Genomic DNA, 16,756 nt, shown 5'->3' on the forward strand with positions numbered 1-16,756 from the left:
TGCATGCCAATGTTCCATAACTAAACCTAAAACTCTACTCGGTTGTTCAATAAAACTCAAAATATTATTATTTAACTTTTAAAAAAATTACTTGTTATTCAATTTAATTCCATAGTAAAATGTGTACATATTTTGAAGGGATTTTTTTTAATGGGTTAAATTAATTTTAATTTAGTCAAATACCAAATTTTAAAGTCTAATAAAATATATTTGTGATTTTATATCTATATAATTCGAGAAATTCGACACACTCTTCCGCACTCTTAGTCGACTCCACCAAAATAAACTTTACTCAAAGGATTTTGATAGTTTTGCATTTTGAAAGTTCGAGAACCAAATTTAAATTAAACCCTAACGATTTAAAATAATCATCTATATATAGTTTCCGTGGATAAGATATCTATTACCTTAGTTATAACCGAAGGTTCAATTCAGAACCCGCCAACCCGCCATCTGTTAGAACAAAGAACGAACATCACACACAGACCAAAGGATTGTTCATCCAAAACAGGACATCAGCATGAGAAGAACATGATCCTAACAGGACAGAGAGAGAGAGAGAGAGAGAGAGGGGAAGTTTATGAAATTTAATGCATAAACTTGATGGTTTCTGAGACAATCAAGTTAGACAAAACTGATATCAGCATCCCTTTTGTCAAACAAAAAGAGTTCCCCCAAACTTTATTTTGCTCAAATCAGTGTGTCCCCTCACTGATTCCTGAACCAAAAGCAATCCTAAATTTTCAATCTTTAATAAAATCCTATAATCCAGTCGCAACCCGAAATCAATACCACAGTTTAGTCCCTCAACTCTATCATGTCGATCTTGCGATAAAAAATAGTGATAATAATAATAAGTCTAACTTTTACGGGCGCGATTTCTGTCAAGATGAAGAACCACAACATAGCCCCCCCTTAAAGAGGGCAGGCAAGAAACGCTCCTAAAGATTGTTCAGGTCGAGATGAAACCCCGTCGTTCCAGAGCTCAAAGTCCAATGGTCTTCTCGAACTTTTGAACTTGGTTGAGGAAAATCCATGTCATCTGTATTGTCGTATATCATAATATTAGAAGTAAAATCTTGATAAATAATCATCAATCTCCCTATCCCCAACCTTGGTGAGGCTTTACTTAGCTCGAGGCCAGATCGGGATTAAGATAAAATAGAAAACGAGGGGCGGGCAAGAGATCGTACCATGACATGTGGAGCAATCCTAATACAGTAAACAGGGAAGCCAGTGTAAAATTTCAACGGCCCGCCAGATTTCAAGGTCTTCATGGCACAATCCATAGAGCCAGAGTAAGGAAGCTTCCCTTCAGCATCAGGCTGCATTTTCTGAATCTGAGTCTTCACGTAATCAAATGGCAAACTGCAAGCTGAAGCAAAGAATCCTGAAACAGCACTTGCACCTGAAAGTAGGCAAGAATGGAAACAACATGTCAGTCAATCAATCAATCAACCATTCGAACCTCTTAATAGCATTCTTTATAAGGGTGTGGACACTTCTCCCTAGATGCGCTTTAATAACCTTGAGGGAAAGCCCAAAAAAGAGGACAATATATGTTAGCAGTGGGCTTGGGCCGTTACAAATGGTATCAGAGCCAAACACCGGGCAATGTGCTAGCGAGGAGACTGAGCCCGAAGGGGGGTGGACACAAGGCAATGTGCCAGCAAGGACGCTGGGGCCCGAAGGGGGTGGATTGTGAGATCCCACATCGGTTGGGGAGGAGATCGAAACATTCTTTATAAGGGTGTGGAAACTTCTCCCTAGCAGATGCGTTTTAAAAACTTTGAGGGATACGGGAGAGTCCAAAGAAAGCAATATTTACTAGAGGTGGGCTTGGGCCATTACAAATGGTATCATAGCCAGACACCAGGCGATGTGCCAGCAAGGACGCTGAGCCCAAAGGAGGTGGATTGGGGGGTCCCACATCGATTGGAGAAGGGAACAAGTGCCAGCGAATATGCTGGTTCGAAGGGGTGGACACAAGACGATGTGCCAGCAAGGACGTTGGGCTCAAAGGAGGTGGATTAGGGGATCCCACATTGATTGGAGAAGGGAACAAGTGCCAGCATATTTGCTGGCCCCAAAGGGAGTAGATTGTGAGATCCCACATCGATTCAGGAGGAGAACGAAACATTCTTTATAAGGGTGTAAAAACCTCTACCTAGCAAACGTGTTTTAAAAACCTTGAAGGGAAGCCTGAGAGAAAAAGCCCAAAGAGGACAATATTTGTTAGCGGTGGCTTGGGCTGAATCTAGAAAGTTCCATAATTTTCATTGACAAGTCATGTAGACTCCAAAAGGGGAACAAGTTTCCAGTTTCGAAAAATAGAATAAAGATGAACAATGCATAGAGCATGAAATATACAAAGTGTATAACAAGATTGTGAAGAAATTCGATCATGAAATGGGCAAAGAATCTCACCTATAACCGTCGTAGCTTCACCAAAACCGAGGTTATCCTTGAAAAACTCAACACTTTGATCGTAGGAGGCAAGCATGCCCATATTCAGCGCCATTGCTCTCACTACTGTTGGACCAGCACCCTTCCAAAGAGCCAAAACACCCTCATCTCCAACAATACGATACAGTGCATGGAATGCGTTTTTGTAGTGTCTGCGTTGTGCAGCTGGGAGGGTAGCATCAGCCTGCATTCGGATAAGCGCCAAATCTGCTGGACTGCCAAAAGATGCTCCAATAGCACCAGCTGTTAACCCACACAAAGCTTTTTGATAAAGAGGAAGGGGCTTGCCGTCATTAGCTTCAATTGCTTTGTTTGTCAAAATCCTACAGAAGGAACGAAGAAGAACATCCATTAAACAATTAATACAGTTCATTACACAAGAAACTTATACTTTTCGAAAATAAAATTCAGCATAAAACTCACTTGAACGATCCAAGCCGTGCAGTAGTATAGGTAGCTTGTCTAAGAAGCCCAGCAGACAGACCCTGCTCGACATTATGCACATTAGAATTTTACATCATTTTCTTGTGAAGACTATAAATAAGCAGGCAACTAACACGACAATAGTATGCACAACGTATTGCGAAGTATACAAGCCAAAATGATCAGACTTCCATTTTTCCTCTTAGTTTAGTCAGTTCACTTATCGAAGGCAGCCAAGGACACGCAAAACATACGTACATGCGACACAAGAAACCTTCAAATGATCTAGTAATTGCCCAATCCCTAACCACCAAACACCCAATTTTCATTTTAGAAACCGGGGGGAAGGGATCTCTTTTCTACCACGGAAAAATATGAAGCTAATTTAACTCGGCACAACCCAACAATGCATCCAATACCAATGATCTATGCCTAGAATGTGTTGCTAGATATCTCCTCTATCAAGCTATACAGACAACAACAAAGGCGGTTTGACCAAGGGATTCCCTTTCATTACTCTTCACGACGAGGGAACCACGTCCGCATCCGCACCAGTCGAAGTGGTGGAACGCCCTCCTGAGTCAAAGAGAGAGCTTCTGAGCCTCTCTCCAAGAGATACGATCCTGTATCATAATCGTCTGAAGGAGAGTGAAGAGGCAGCAAAGTTCGCCCGGTTACAAATCACAGCATCAATGAATCAAGCGAAAGACAGTACCTACATCTTTCACATGTATATGTAGATATCCAGGCAACTAAGCTTCAACATTTAGTAGACCGAAAATTCACAAGATCTTAAAATCCTAACCGGGTGGCAAAAATCATACATCTCTTACAGTTTTCGAAACAGAAAACAAGATTGTAATGTAGGATAGAAGTTGATCCATCCACCATTTACAATCAATACCAGCACAAATCGGATCAATAAGTCAATCTCTAAACCAGAATATCCTTCTTGGCTCCTCAAAAGACCTCAAAGGGACAAGATCTCCAAACCAACAAGAAAGTTAATACCAAGCCAGTATTCTACAATGTTACACGCCACAAGATCCACAGTACATTTCAAGTAATAATCACAAACTTCAACTGGATCTTTAAAACTCACCTTGTAAAAAGCACCAACTCCCTCCGCCTTAAGCATGTTCCTGGTTACCTCGCCTGCCGAGCCCTGACCTAACTGGATTCTCACCTGAACCAAATCAAGAACACATTATTAAAACAACAAATAAACTCAAAAACGCATAAAACAGCCAAAAGACAGAAAAAAAAAAAAAAAAACCCTAAAAAAACCCTAGATCTAAATTCCATCAAGAAACTCCAATCCGAACTCAATGAAAAACAAAATCTCAGCGAACCAACAAGCAACAAAATCCGGTTAAATCACAAAGATTCCTCACACGTAGCAGGTAAATCTGAAGATTTGTGTTACCTTGATCATATCGATGGGTTGAATGACGCAAGTCGCAAGCATACCAGAGAGGCCTCCATTGACGAAGGGCTTGACGGTGGGCCAAACACCAAGGGATTTAGGCTTCTTCTCGTCACCCATTTGCTGAAATGAAAAGTTAAGACAAAAAGCTCAAATGGGGGAGAGAAGAAGAAATCGAAAATGGTTTCTGGGTTCGAAAAAACGCGATGGCTGGAGCAAAGGAGAAGGAACAGAACAGTGAAGGAAATGAGGCTTTATAGTAGCGTGAAATGTATTACCAAAAACCCTTGCTTTCTTCCCTCTCGATCAGCGGCAATTGGCAACTGTCCAACAATTAATTTAATTTAAGGTGGTGATGTTGATTTTAATGGCGGACCTCAGAGTCCTCGTCGATCGGTGAAAATGGCTAATTCCCAGTTGCAAATCTTCAATTTTTTCTTGGCTTTTTCCCCCAATTTTGATTCCTTTTACAGAAATGTTGTTAAAAATAACCCCAAAACCCTTTTTGTTCCATCGCAAATTAGGGTTTGTTTCTAAATCAGATTTCAAACTCATTTTTTATTTACTTTAAGCTGATTTTTAGTTTTTTTTTTTTTTTTAATTCCTAAAATTTAATAAATATTATTTTAATACATATTTTTAAATATTTAATTTTAGATCATATACTATCAAATTTAAAATTGTAAATGATAGTTTTATCGAATAGTCTCGTGTTTTTTATCGACTCTATTTTTTTGAATCATAAGAACCAAATTTACAATTTTACCCTTTTCGCCTTTTTAAAAAACGACTTGTAAAATTTTCTTTATTTATACTCAACCAATTAGTTTAAATATGTTATATATTAAGAGATTTTAAAATAATTAGTTGCTAAATATTCATATAAAAAAGCATTTAAGCAATCGAGTCATATATATATATATAATATTTATTCATTTATTTGTCAAAAAAAAAAACTTTGTTTTTTAACCGATGCCGTAAATTATCTTTAATTCATTATTTTTAGAAAATGGTAAACATAGTAAATACCGAAAGGGTATTTATGGGATTTCACATTTAGGGAAAATCCTATGTTGGCGAGCTTCTCAAGGGCGAGCGCGGCGTTGGTCCAATTTGTGAATCTGTTTCCCTTATTCCAAATTTAATATTTATTTAAATATATATATATACGAAAAAAGATTAATTATTAATTTTATCTAATAAAATTCTAATTTTTAAAATTATCAAGAAAAAAAATAGAAAACAAAATGAAAATGGCATGAAAAGGGTAAGGTTAATTTTAAAAATAAAAAACTAAATATTTATTGAATCGAATATTCAAAAATTTATTAAATTCATCGTCCTAAGATATATAGGCATCCCGAGATGCTACACATGTCAGATGCTCATCTCATGAGAATCTTGAGTTTTCATCAAACGGAAATGCTCGAATTAGATTCTTTTCTTTTTTTACAAAATCTTCAACGTGGATTTTTGACATTTTTAAGAAACGTTTTAATAAAGGAATTATATTATAAAGTATTTAAAAAGGGAATGATAACCTTGTTGGGGTTTGGAATAAAGTTACTCAAATAATTTATTTATTTATTTATTATTATTAATATTATATTTTTTAATTATTTAGAATATATTTAAAAAATGGCTGGATAACAAAAGCTCATGAATAACGTGGGCAATTGCGTCCAACTCAAGCAAACAAAGCCTTAATACAAAAGCAATATATATATATATATATATATATATATATATATATATATATATCATTTTAAGGAAATAAATACAAATTTAATTAAAGTATAATTAGTTCTTAATTCATAAATTTAATTAATAATTTAGAAAATAATAATAATATTAAGTCCTAAACACGAAAAGGACGGATATTTAGGAAGAAGGCATCATATCAAATCATATAATCATATTTTAGAGTGATGAGATCCCCACCTTTTGACAACCCTCCTATTGTTGATGAATCTTCGATGTCGACGGCCTTCCTATCGCTGATATCTATAGGTTTTTAGATATGAAGTGGAGTGCCGAGATCCCTACCTTTTGAAACCCTTCTACTGTTGACGAATCTCCATTGTTGACAACCCTCCTACCGCCGACATCTATAGGCTTTTAGATATGAAGTAGAGTGGCAAGATCCGTACCTATTGAAACACTTCTACGGTTGACGAATCTCCATTGTAGATAACCCTCCTACCGTTGACATCTATAGGCTTTCAGATATGAAGTAGAGTGGTGAGATCCCTACCTTTTGACAATCCTCCTACTGTTGATGAATCTCCATTGTCGACAACTCTCCTATCGCTGATATCTATAGGCTTTTAGATATGAAGTGGAGTGCCGAGATCCCTACCATTTGAAACCCTTCTACTGTTGACGAATCTCCATCGTCAACAACCCTCCTACCGCTGACATCTATAGGCTTTCAGATATGAAGTAGAGTGGTGAGATCCCTACCTTTTGACAATCCTCCTACTGTTGATGAATCTCCATTGTCGACAACTCTCCTATCGCTGATATCTATAGGCTTTTAGATATGAAGTGGAGTGCCGAGATCCCTACCATTTGAAACCCTTCTACTGTTGACGAATCTCCATTGTCAACAACCCTCCTACCGCTGACACCTATAGGCTTTCAGATATGTAGTAGAGTGGTGAGATCCCTACCTTTTGACAATCCTCCTACTGTTGATGAATCTCCATTGTCGACAACTCTCCTATCGCTGATATCTATAGGCTTTTAGATATGAAGTGGAGTGCCGAGATCCCTACCATTTGAAACCCTTCTACTGTTGACGAATCTCCATCGTCAACAACCCTCCTACCGCTGACATCTATAGGCTTTCAGATATGAAGTAGAGTGGTAAGATCCCTACCTTTTGACAATCCTCCTATTGTTGATGAATCTCCATTGTCGACAACTCTCCTACTGCTGATATCTATAGGCTTTTAGATATGAAGTGGAGTGCCGAGATCCCTACCATTTGAAACCCTTCTACTGTTGACGAATCTCCATCGTCAACAACCCTCTACCACTGATATCTATAGGCTTTAAGATATGAAGTAAAGTGGTGAGATCCCTACCTTTCAACAATTCTCCTACGGTTGACGTATCTCCATTGTCGACAACCCTCCTAGGTTTTCAAATACGAAGTAGAGTGAAAGAGAGCAAAAGAAAAGCGAGAAAAGAAAATAAGAAACCCGAGCGAGAGAAAAAATGGGAGTTAAAGTGAAAGTTGGAGCGACAAGAGACCAGAGCTAGAGCCATAACAAAAAGGATTGTCTTAACCTCTTAACCGAAGATAGATGCCTTAACGCTCATCTAAGTCGGTATCGGTTGGTTGGATCCCAGTTTCTAACATGTTTGGTAGCTACTCAATTCTGTGGCTATTGAAGTTGAGTTCTAACCAAGAACAAGACAAATATGACAACAACACATTCCATTACAACCACACTCAGCCACATAATTCAATCAAATATTCACCTTTCAGAGGAACTTCCAAACCAGAGTTCAAAAGTACTTAAAAGAACAAATAAATCACCAAAAATGGAAAATAATGCTCATTACCAGTCCAGCTTCAGCTCCATAATATAAGATATTTAGCTGGAAAGATGAGCAACAGACAATGCATCCTGATGTCGTCAATCATATTTCTTTTGAAATTCATAATGCTTCATGTTTTTCCATTTCTAACAGCTTCACAAATGCATGAGTTAAACCAACAAAGCATTAAGGCCAACGAAAATTATGCTCCAATGAACAGATCAAAATGCCCAGGGAAAGTACCAGGATTCATGGCAATATAGTATACTAACATGATAGATTACTGTTCTTTAGTGTATTGATAGCAAAAACTAATGGTAATCCAGAGATATCTCTAGCTTAGTCAGTCTAGCACCAATCATTCAAATCCCGAGTTCAGTATCTTTGAATTCGCAAATCAGGATTAACTGGAAGGTAAATGTTAGATCCCACATTGATTGGAGAGAATAATGAGTGTCAACGAAAATGCTGGTCCCGGAGGGAGGGGAGAGAGGGGGTGGATTGTGAGATCCCATGTCGGTTGGAGAGGGAAACAAAACATTTTTTATAAGGGTGTGGAAACCTCTCCCTAGCCGACGCGTTTTAAAAACTTTGAGGGAAAGCCCAAGGAAGACAATATCTGTTAGCGGTGGGCTTGGGTTGTGAGATCGCACATCAGTTGGAGAGAGGAACGAAACATTTTTTTTTATAAGGGTGTATAAACCTCTCCCTAATAGACGTGTTTTAAAAACCTTGAGGGGAAGCCCAAAAGAAAAATCTCAATTTCATCTGCTAACGGTGGGCTTAGGCTATCAGTAAAGACTTGTTTGTATATTACAAAAATACAAGAGAGTTGAATCAAAATCATGAATTCATAAAATTTTGAAAAAGGAGCGAGCATAACTTGAACCAGAATGGTTTCGATCATCAAATCATTAAGAAATTCAATAACAAAGTAAACAAGGGACACGATTCACCTACGAGTAATGCTGTCGTCGACATGATCAGCACGTATTGACTCCATCCTTGCAATCTTTTGTCAAATTATAGAACGTTTCAACACGAGTCTTCGCCCTATAGAACACTTCAGTATCCACCGCAACTCTCATGTACCCATCAAACTCGACAGGTTTTCCATTGTTTACAAGCGTTGTTTCGTTGTACCACTCGCTCGTATTTCCCCATAATTCCTTGTAGTCATCAAGCAAATGGACTTTAAAATGAGATCGTAATTTGTCGAAGTAGTTATAGAACGGTTCGTTGGTGGCTATATACAGATTCCTCCAAGGCTGAATCATCCCTTTCAACTTTTCAAGAATAGCATCAGGAGATGTATCAGCATCCAAATGAGGCCATAGCTCTTTGCTTTGTGCCTTATCTCCTCGAACCACATGAACAGCATCAAAATCCCAGTCCATACGTCCACTGATTTCTGTCACAATATTCATCAATCTTTTCGATTTCCACACGGCATGCCACGGTCGCTGAATATACTTCGCAGCTTGCCCTTCACACACTCTATACCAATAATTCTCAGGTTCGGGAGCATCGAACTGCCTCCATATGATCGTTTTCTTATCTTTCTTCAGCTGCATTGGTGTCACTTTATGGCTCACAACCTTCCTAACAGGTATCTTCTTCTTCTTCTTGTGGCCTTTATCCCATTTCTTCCAATCTCTCAGAAATTCACCCTCCTCTACAATAGAACTAACCTCTTTAAGATGCTCAAAATCGTAATAAAAACGAAAATCTTTCCCCTCCTCATCTTTTTTGCTTGGATTATAACTACCAGACAAACACACACTCAAATCCATCACAAACGTCCTGTTCAAATACATTGCCTCTCCCAAACCACACAAGAAACTCCATAGATATTGGTTCATTCCTTTACAATAATCCCCTCCACGCGAATAGTACAAGTACTTACCCTTCATGAAATTCATCTCCGATCCCAACGTCGGGATCGTGTCGTTGATCTCCTCATCCCGTACTGGTGGAGAAACTCTAGCACTTCCTCCACCCTTTGTACGGTTGCTTCTCGGTCGTCGAGCATTTATACCTGAATGCCAACCACCAGCATGAACTACCTTATAATGACAATCCTCCCCAACATCAAATTTAAACCTCCTAAAATCCCTATACTTCCTCCATGACTTCTCTTTCTTGTTCCTAAATCTCCAAGAAACATCACATTCATCTTCTTTTGATCCATTAACCGGAGTTTGATACTCTAGGAACGCAATAGACTTAAAAACCCTCAAATTAAACCTCTCAACAGCAATCAAAATATGCGGATCGGAACAATTTACAGCCCGAAATTCATCACAACTCAATTTAGGAGTAGAATTAGCAATTACCTCCTCAGATTTTTCAATCACCGCCTCAGTGATCTGATTCCCCTGAGCAGACGGCAGTACAGGGGGAAGAACAGAAACCAAATCCTCCCCAGTTTTTACAACAGATTCATCGTTCTTAAAAGTGGCATTCTCAGAGGCAGTAAAGAGCTTAGTAAGAGCAGGAGTAGATTCAAGCCATGGATCTGGAGGCTTGTAAGTAATGGCAATGACAGTGATAATAAGAACAGAAAACACAAAAACAGAGAAACAGAGATTACTTATCAGCTTAATGAGATGCTGCCCAATGGGCTCTGTGGTCGGATTTGAATCTTTCATGGGGTTTTCTCAAGACCCCAGGTCCGGATTCGAAGCAGATCTTCAAATCGAGTCAACAATCCGTCCAAATGGAGCAAGAAATTGCGAGAAATTTCGCAAAGTTAGAGGGAAGAATGGGTTTGCTCCATTTTGGAGAGATCTGGCATGGAAGTGAGAGACAGAGGACTGGCGCGCTTTGGAGTTGGCTGCAATCTGTCTTAGAACTCGTTGGATTAGGATTTTTTTTTTTTTTTTTTTTGGGGGGGAATATATGTTTTTTTTATTTTTTTATTGAGCTTAAAATAATATCAGGATTTCAATAATATAAAATACTTAATTACCAAGTTTAAAGTCAAGTTGGGAATTAAAAGTTAGATTTAGATGGTGACAAATAGTAATTTTTTAAATATGAATTTTAGTAAATTGGTTTCAATTATTTTTTCTTTTTCCTTTTTGGAGATTTATAAATGAGATAAATTTATATAAAATATAAATTAATTATGTCATAAAAATAAAATATCTTATATTAACGAGTTAATTTTTATAAATAATTATTTTATAAAATAAAATTAAGATTATCTACTTTTAATTGGTTCTAATTTAATTCATATTAAAATTAATTAATAGCCTACTTCTTTCACTCTAATTTAATTCATATTAAAATTAATTAATTAATAACATAGTGTCAGGCTAAAATCAATTAATTAATAGACTCTGGCTCTCATATTTTTATAATAGCTTTTGATTAATTAATAGCTCCAGGCTCTCATACTATTTATAATAGCTTTTGAATACCATTTATAATAGCTTTTGATACCATTTATAATAGCTCTTTTTGTCTATTTTAACCCATTACGTATCGTTATCAACTTCATAATTTTAAAAACACGTCTAGCTAACGACATATAAAGCAAGTGAACAATATCAGCTAATAATGACTTAGACGATTACACATAAATTTTAAAAATATATTCAAATTGTTTCCCTCTTTTTTTTTTTTTCTTTTTTTTTCATAGGAATTATTCTTATTATTTAATCAATTTCAACAAAAATTACAAGATTTATTTAAAGTATATGGACTAAATTTAGACATTGAAAAGTACATAAAAGAGGATAATACAACATCAAAAGTACAAGAATAAAAAAGACATTATGAATATGAATATAGTTTCTTTCATAAATACATAAATAAATAGGCTTCTTTTCTATACACTATTTGTGTGTATCATAAATACATAAACCATTTTAAAAAGGGGCACGATGGTAATTTCACCTAAGGGCATGATTGTAATCGTGGAAGTGAAAGTTCTTGTAAATGAAATGAGAAAGCCACCTTGAAGCAGCAAAGCAGAGTACAGCCATTGCTACCATCACAATTCTAGCAGTTCGTGATACCAAACTCTGGTTTGTTGCTGCAAAAACTCCAAGCAAAGCAATGGAGATGACCTGCAACACCACTTCTAGTGCATTTAAACCCTTGTATGCCCCATTACAGCTGCTGCAGTTCACCACATGAGACCAGTACCTGAAACCGTTCGCCCACTCTCGACTTTCAGTATTTTCGGGTATGAAAATATCGATGTCGATGAACATGAAAAATAAAATGTACAACCATGTGCAAAAATACGACAGGAAGGAAACTTGGTGGAGATGAAATGATCTGTGCACGTTTAAATTCTAAGCTAAATTTCAAAAACAAAAATAAGTTCATAAAACTAGTTGGATTTTGAAAACGTTTTTAGAAAGTAGATAACAAAACAAAGAAACTCATCGATAACAAAACCAAATGTTATTGAGTGAAAGGATTGTTTCATGGTTCTCTCCTAGAAACGTTTTTCGTTTTGGGTTAACCATTTTTGAGTGGTTTGTGAGGGTAAAAAGACGAAAGGTGTGAAATTCGATACTTCGAAATGGTAGATTATCTGTGAAAATAAGCAATGAAAAAGCAAGAAAAACAAAGAAATTATCCAAACATTTGTTTACTGAGTACTTGTATTAAAAAAGACAAGACAGTTCTCAAAATAACCTAAACAGCCCTTGAAATGCACCAGATTCAAAAATGTCTTAATGTCTCCAAAGACCCAATAGCAATGAATATAAGTTGGATTTTAGAGTCTTAACTTATTGCATTTCGACTAAATCCACGAGACGAACACATTTGAAAATAAGAAACTTGTACGATATTATAGCCATTTAACGCACCGAAGCAGCTAAAGAGTTACCTGTCCATCAGCTGTTCCTTTGGAGGCGATGGAGGAAGGATGCCACTGAACTTGCCTCTCCAGTCAACATGGCCATCTGAATATTTGTTCAACCACCTTCTGAAAGCAACCACTTTGGCGTCTGATTTGGTTGGCACAAAACAAGCTTTCTGCCAATTTGAAGGACCCACATCCAATATCTTCCTCTCCTGTAAAAATGTACTCAAAATAATCATAGGATTAATATGAATTCATTAAACCTTTTTTTTTTTTTTTTCTTTTCTGAGGCTTAACAAGCAGGGCTCATAAGATGCTGTTCAAGAACAAGTGAAACATTCATCCCAGAGAAGAGATCTTTCTAATGGAAAACAGATATAAAAAGATGGAGAAAATCATAAAAATAAAATGAAACAATCAAGGGCTCATTCATAACATACTGTTTTCTTCAAGTACACTAATGCTATTGCCTTCACAAACTAATTGAATGTGCTGAGAATATGAGTCATTATCCAACCATTGTAAGATTTTTATCTATACTAATGAATATTGATAGAGAGTAATTATCCAACCATTGTAAGATTTTTATCTATACTTCAAAAAACTAATCAAATGTGTTGAGAATATGAGTCATTACCTCGACGTGAAGAAGATACAAATCAGAATCTAAGATAAGGTTTTGTCCCACGTGGAAGACCCATCTTGGAATAATTCGATCAATGCCTATAGCAAAATTTCTTAGAGATACAAATATTAATCTGCTTCGACCTGGACTAACGGGAATACACATAAATACTAGCATTGCTTTTCTCTGTGATGTGTTCGGGGCTTCCTGATACAACCAGAAAAAGAAGAATAAATAATACCCCCGAGCGAAGAGAAATATGTCTGGATAATGCTAAAGAGTATAAAAAAAAATTCATCACCCAAAAACGTGTGTAAAGGAAGTTTCTAGATTTCTTACCGCGTTGTTTTCAGCTGATAAGAGAGCTCCGTTGTCTTGGTGTTTTGGAGTTCTTTTCTTAGACCTTAAACTAAAAGAAGTGTAAAATACACAAGGTGCAAAAAATTGACTATTTCCCAGTTCCTGATTAGAGATGAAACCATACGCATCCAAGTCTTTTATAAATATTTCAATTGGTTTGCCTCCTTCTCTATCTGCTTTCTCTGTAAATTCCATATAAACTAGCCATCAGATCCAGTTAAACATGGAAAAACAATATTAAATAGTGACTTTCCACCCCAGAATACTCATCTGTTATTGGGCTGTTGCCTTCCCATTATCCCATAATGGGCATAGGGGACATGAGCTGGGTCCATAAGATTCTCAGTCAAAACCTCATACCTGAAAGTGTAAAGAGAGAGAGTTGTTGAGTAACAGAGAGGTCTTATCTACCCACTCGAACTCCTTTCATTTTATCAATGTTATTGTTAACCTATCCAGTTCACCCTCTTTGGTTCCACTATGAATTAGCTAGTAATCATGCCATTCGTTCGGTGAGAAATAAACAGGAATATCGAAAATTCGAGTGGTTGAAACTGAAACAGCTACTTTAGAAGTAACAAAAAGAAAAGCAACTACTTGAGTGGGAGAGTCAGAGTCGAAAGGGGGATTCCTCACTTCTTTCTCTCATTCAAAACCGTGCATGAAACTTTCATCTCGTATGACTCCTAAGCTAAGTGATAAAGGAAAGAACACAGTCTTCTACATTGAGATCCACCTAACAGTAAGTAACAATCTTATTGTTAACTTATCCAGTTCACCATCGTTGGTTCTACTATGAAGAGCTAGTAATCAGTCTTTTGCTATGAATTAGACCGTTTGTGGAGAATACGGTCATGATCTTTTTGTTAAATAGAATTTCCTCAGCTTAAAATCAATGATTCGATTTTCTTTCGGTGGAAAAAGAAAAGGAAAATGAGAAAAAGAGCACAGTTCAACTACATTCGTGATAGCTTCCTTCATAATTCCTCTATAACTAGACTGGCCAAGATCAAATAGAATGCAGATGAGTAAAAAGTGACAATCAGGCTCTCCATACCCATATGGAAGATCTCTGTTACTAATTAACTTAGTATATGACGGATCGTCCAATTCAGGAATGTAAGGGGGTTTTTTCTTCACCAAAATATCCTTGTACTGGGGATCACTATTTGGCCAAAACCATAAAATGTCATTCTGCACAATGCTAGGATAAACAGCAACACATGCCCTTTTGGACGTGTGAACCTGCAAATCGAAGGAAGAAAATTAGCGACTCTTGTCCAGTTATTTAAAGTTTGACTAATATAACCACAATACTTAATCTTTTAACTATCTTAGCATATGACACTCTTGTTAACTTCTGAAGACGACTTCATTTTCTACTGCAATATGTCGGATTCTGAACAATGTTCACCACCGGAACAATATGCACTAACGACAGAAATAGGAAGTAAAATCAAATTCTGAATCTAAGGTAAATCATTTAGTAAGTTTTTCAGCATTCAAGAAAAGTTGTGTTATACGAAATAGATCCATTGAGAAAAACTACATTCTTCTGATTTGTCATTAATGAAATGATGTTCTTAATAAGCAGTTTAAGCACATTTTCTCCAAATTACTACTGAACTATATTATCATGGAACAAAAAACGACGAGACGAGAAGGATCAGTAATGTTGATTTCAGTTTGGTAGAAATATGTTAATAATGGGTAAATTAACAATTTAGTGCTATGCCTAACTTTAACAGGCTTCTCAACTTTGAACTGTTTGATCTTGTGCTATCTCTACCATGAACACCAAAACAAAGTGCCAGCAACTAGCAAGCAGCATAAGAAATCTCTTTTGTTTATGGCAATCAAAGTTAATTTGTGAATCGTTATACTGACATTCTCGTTTATTCATTAAATCATGTCAAATCAACTAATGCTTGTCGAATAAACAGAATCACAATCCAGATTCAAATATGTAATCAAAACTCTTTCGAAGTTGAATTCGATGCAACCATAAAGTTAAATCTCTAATTGAAGCAGAGCAATAAGTTCACAAGGGGAAGATGGTAGAATCCTTACCGGAGGGCCGTCAGGGGGAGCCTGAGGGATGAACTTACAATCACCAGATCCGTTAAAACACCAGCCATGATAAACACATTGCAATCTCCCCCATTGATCAATCCTTCCTTCAGACAACGGAGCCAATCTATGCGGACACAAATCCTCAAACACCTTCCACGCACTCTCATTCTTATCCCACCACACCACGACATCAATCCCCATTACCGTTTTCCCATGCGGCACCCTCTTGTCGAGGTCACAAATCGGCATAATCGGGTACCATTGCGCATACCAATCAAACCTCTCATCCTCTCGCCGTTCATTCTCGGCCTCAACCTCAAACGGACTTGCAAATTCAAATTCCTCCGTTGAAATGGTGGATGATACGCTCGCACGGAGCTTAAATCTTCGACTATGCCGGCTAATCGATGAAGAAGGCAACGAGGGCAATAGATTAACCTGCAAACACTGCTTCAGAAATCGGGATTTCTTCAGTTTGGCAGTGAAGTGGAGTGGAACAGAAGAGAATTTCAGCACGTCCATGGCCAAACCTTGGATTCCGAATGGATGAAGTAACAGCTTACACAGATGCGTTTAAGATCGTTGCATGATTTCTAGAAAGAAGAAGAAGCGTCTGGATTTTATCATTTTTGTGGCCATCAACAGTCCACCAAATTTTATGAAAAATTACCCCTCATTTATTTAAATTAATTATCTTTTTTATAAATTAATATTTATTATTAACAATTTTTATTTTAAAATTTTTAAAACTCTAAATTAAAAATATATATCGTGGAAGAAAACCAAAAAAATGAAATAGACTTTATTTAATATATATTTTTAGGCCAAATTATAATAATAAATTTTTTTCCACATCGGCTAATTTAAGAAATGATCACATGTTTATAATCAAATAATACTCTCTACATTAATACGAAACATTCTGGATAAGCTCAAAGCAAAGCGGGTGTTCGTCTAACATTAAAATTTTTATCAAAAGTTGAAGAAAGAAACAAAGAATCTTCAA

The 16,756-nt window shown here is 36.7% G+C and overlaps 3 protein-coding genes across 3 annotated transcripts; all 3 read right to left on the reverse strand.

Moving 5' to 3' along the window:
- Nucleotides 1-577: 577 nt before the first annotated feature.
- Nucleotides 578-4,749, reverse strand: LOC111438629 (mitochondrial dicarboxylate/tricarboxylate transporter DTC-like). Its single transcript, XM_023076513.1, has 7 exons — nucleotides 4,594-4,749; nucleotides 4,316-4,438; nucleotides 3,992-4,075; nucleotides 2,890-2,951; nucleotides 2,428-2,789; nucleotides 1,194-1,408; nucleotides 578-1,042 (listed from the first exon to the last, which is right to left on the reverse strand). Exons 2-7 carry the CDS (start codon nucleotides 4,433-4,435, stop codon nucleotides 986-988), a joined length of 900 nt encoding a protein of 299 aa, XP_022932281.1. The 5' UTR covers nucleotides 4,436-4,438; nucleotides 4,594-4,749; the 3' UTR covers nucleotides 578-985.
- Nucleotides 4,750-8,657: 3,908 nt separating this feature from the next.
- LOC111441008 lies at nucleotides 8,658-10,732 on the reverse strand. Its single transcript, XM_023077884.1, has one exon. It carries the CDS (start codon nucleotides 10,513-10,515, stop codon nucleotides 8,848-8,850), a length of 1,668 nt encoding a protein of 555 aa, XP_022933652.1. The 5' UTR covers nucleotides 10,516-10,732; the 3' UTR covers nucleotides 8,658-8,847.
- A 910-nt stretch (nucleotides 10,733-11,642) lies between these two features.
- On the reverse strand, nucleotides 11,643-16,393 carry LOC111440957 (protochlorophyllide-dependent translocon component 52, chloroplastic). Its single transcript, XM_023077805.1, has 7 exons — nucleotides 15,748-16,393; nucleotides 14,735-14,922; nucleotides 13,948-14,037; nucleotides 13,657-13,861; nucleotides 13,330-13,524; nucleotides 12,717-12,904; nucleotides 11,643-12,019 (listed from the first exon to the last, which is right to left on the reverse strand). Exons 1-7 carry the CDS (start codon nucleotides 16,270-16,272, stop codon nucleotides 11,764-11,766), a joined length of 1,647 nt encoding a protein of 548 aa, XP_022933573.1. The 5' UTR covers nucleotides 16,273-16,393; the 3' UTR covers nucleotides 11,643-11,763.
- Between the last annotated feature and the right edge of the window lie 363 nt (nucleotides 16,394-16,756).

The sequence above is a fragment of the Cucurbita moschata genome, unplaced genomic scaffold, assembly GCF_002738365.1.
Source record: "Cucurbita moschata cultivar Rifu unplaced genomic scaffold, Cmos_1.0 Cmo_Scf00003, whole genome shotgun sequence".
Taxonomy (NCBI): domain Eukaryota; kingdom Viridiplantae; phylum Streptophyta; class Magnoliopsida; order Cucurbitales; family Cucurbitaceae; genus Cucurbita; species Cucurbita moschata.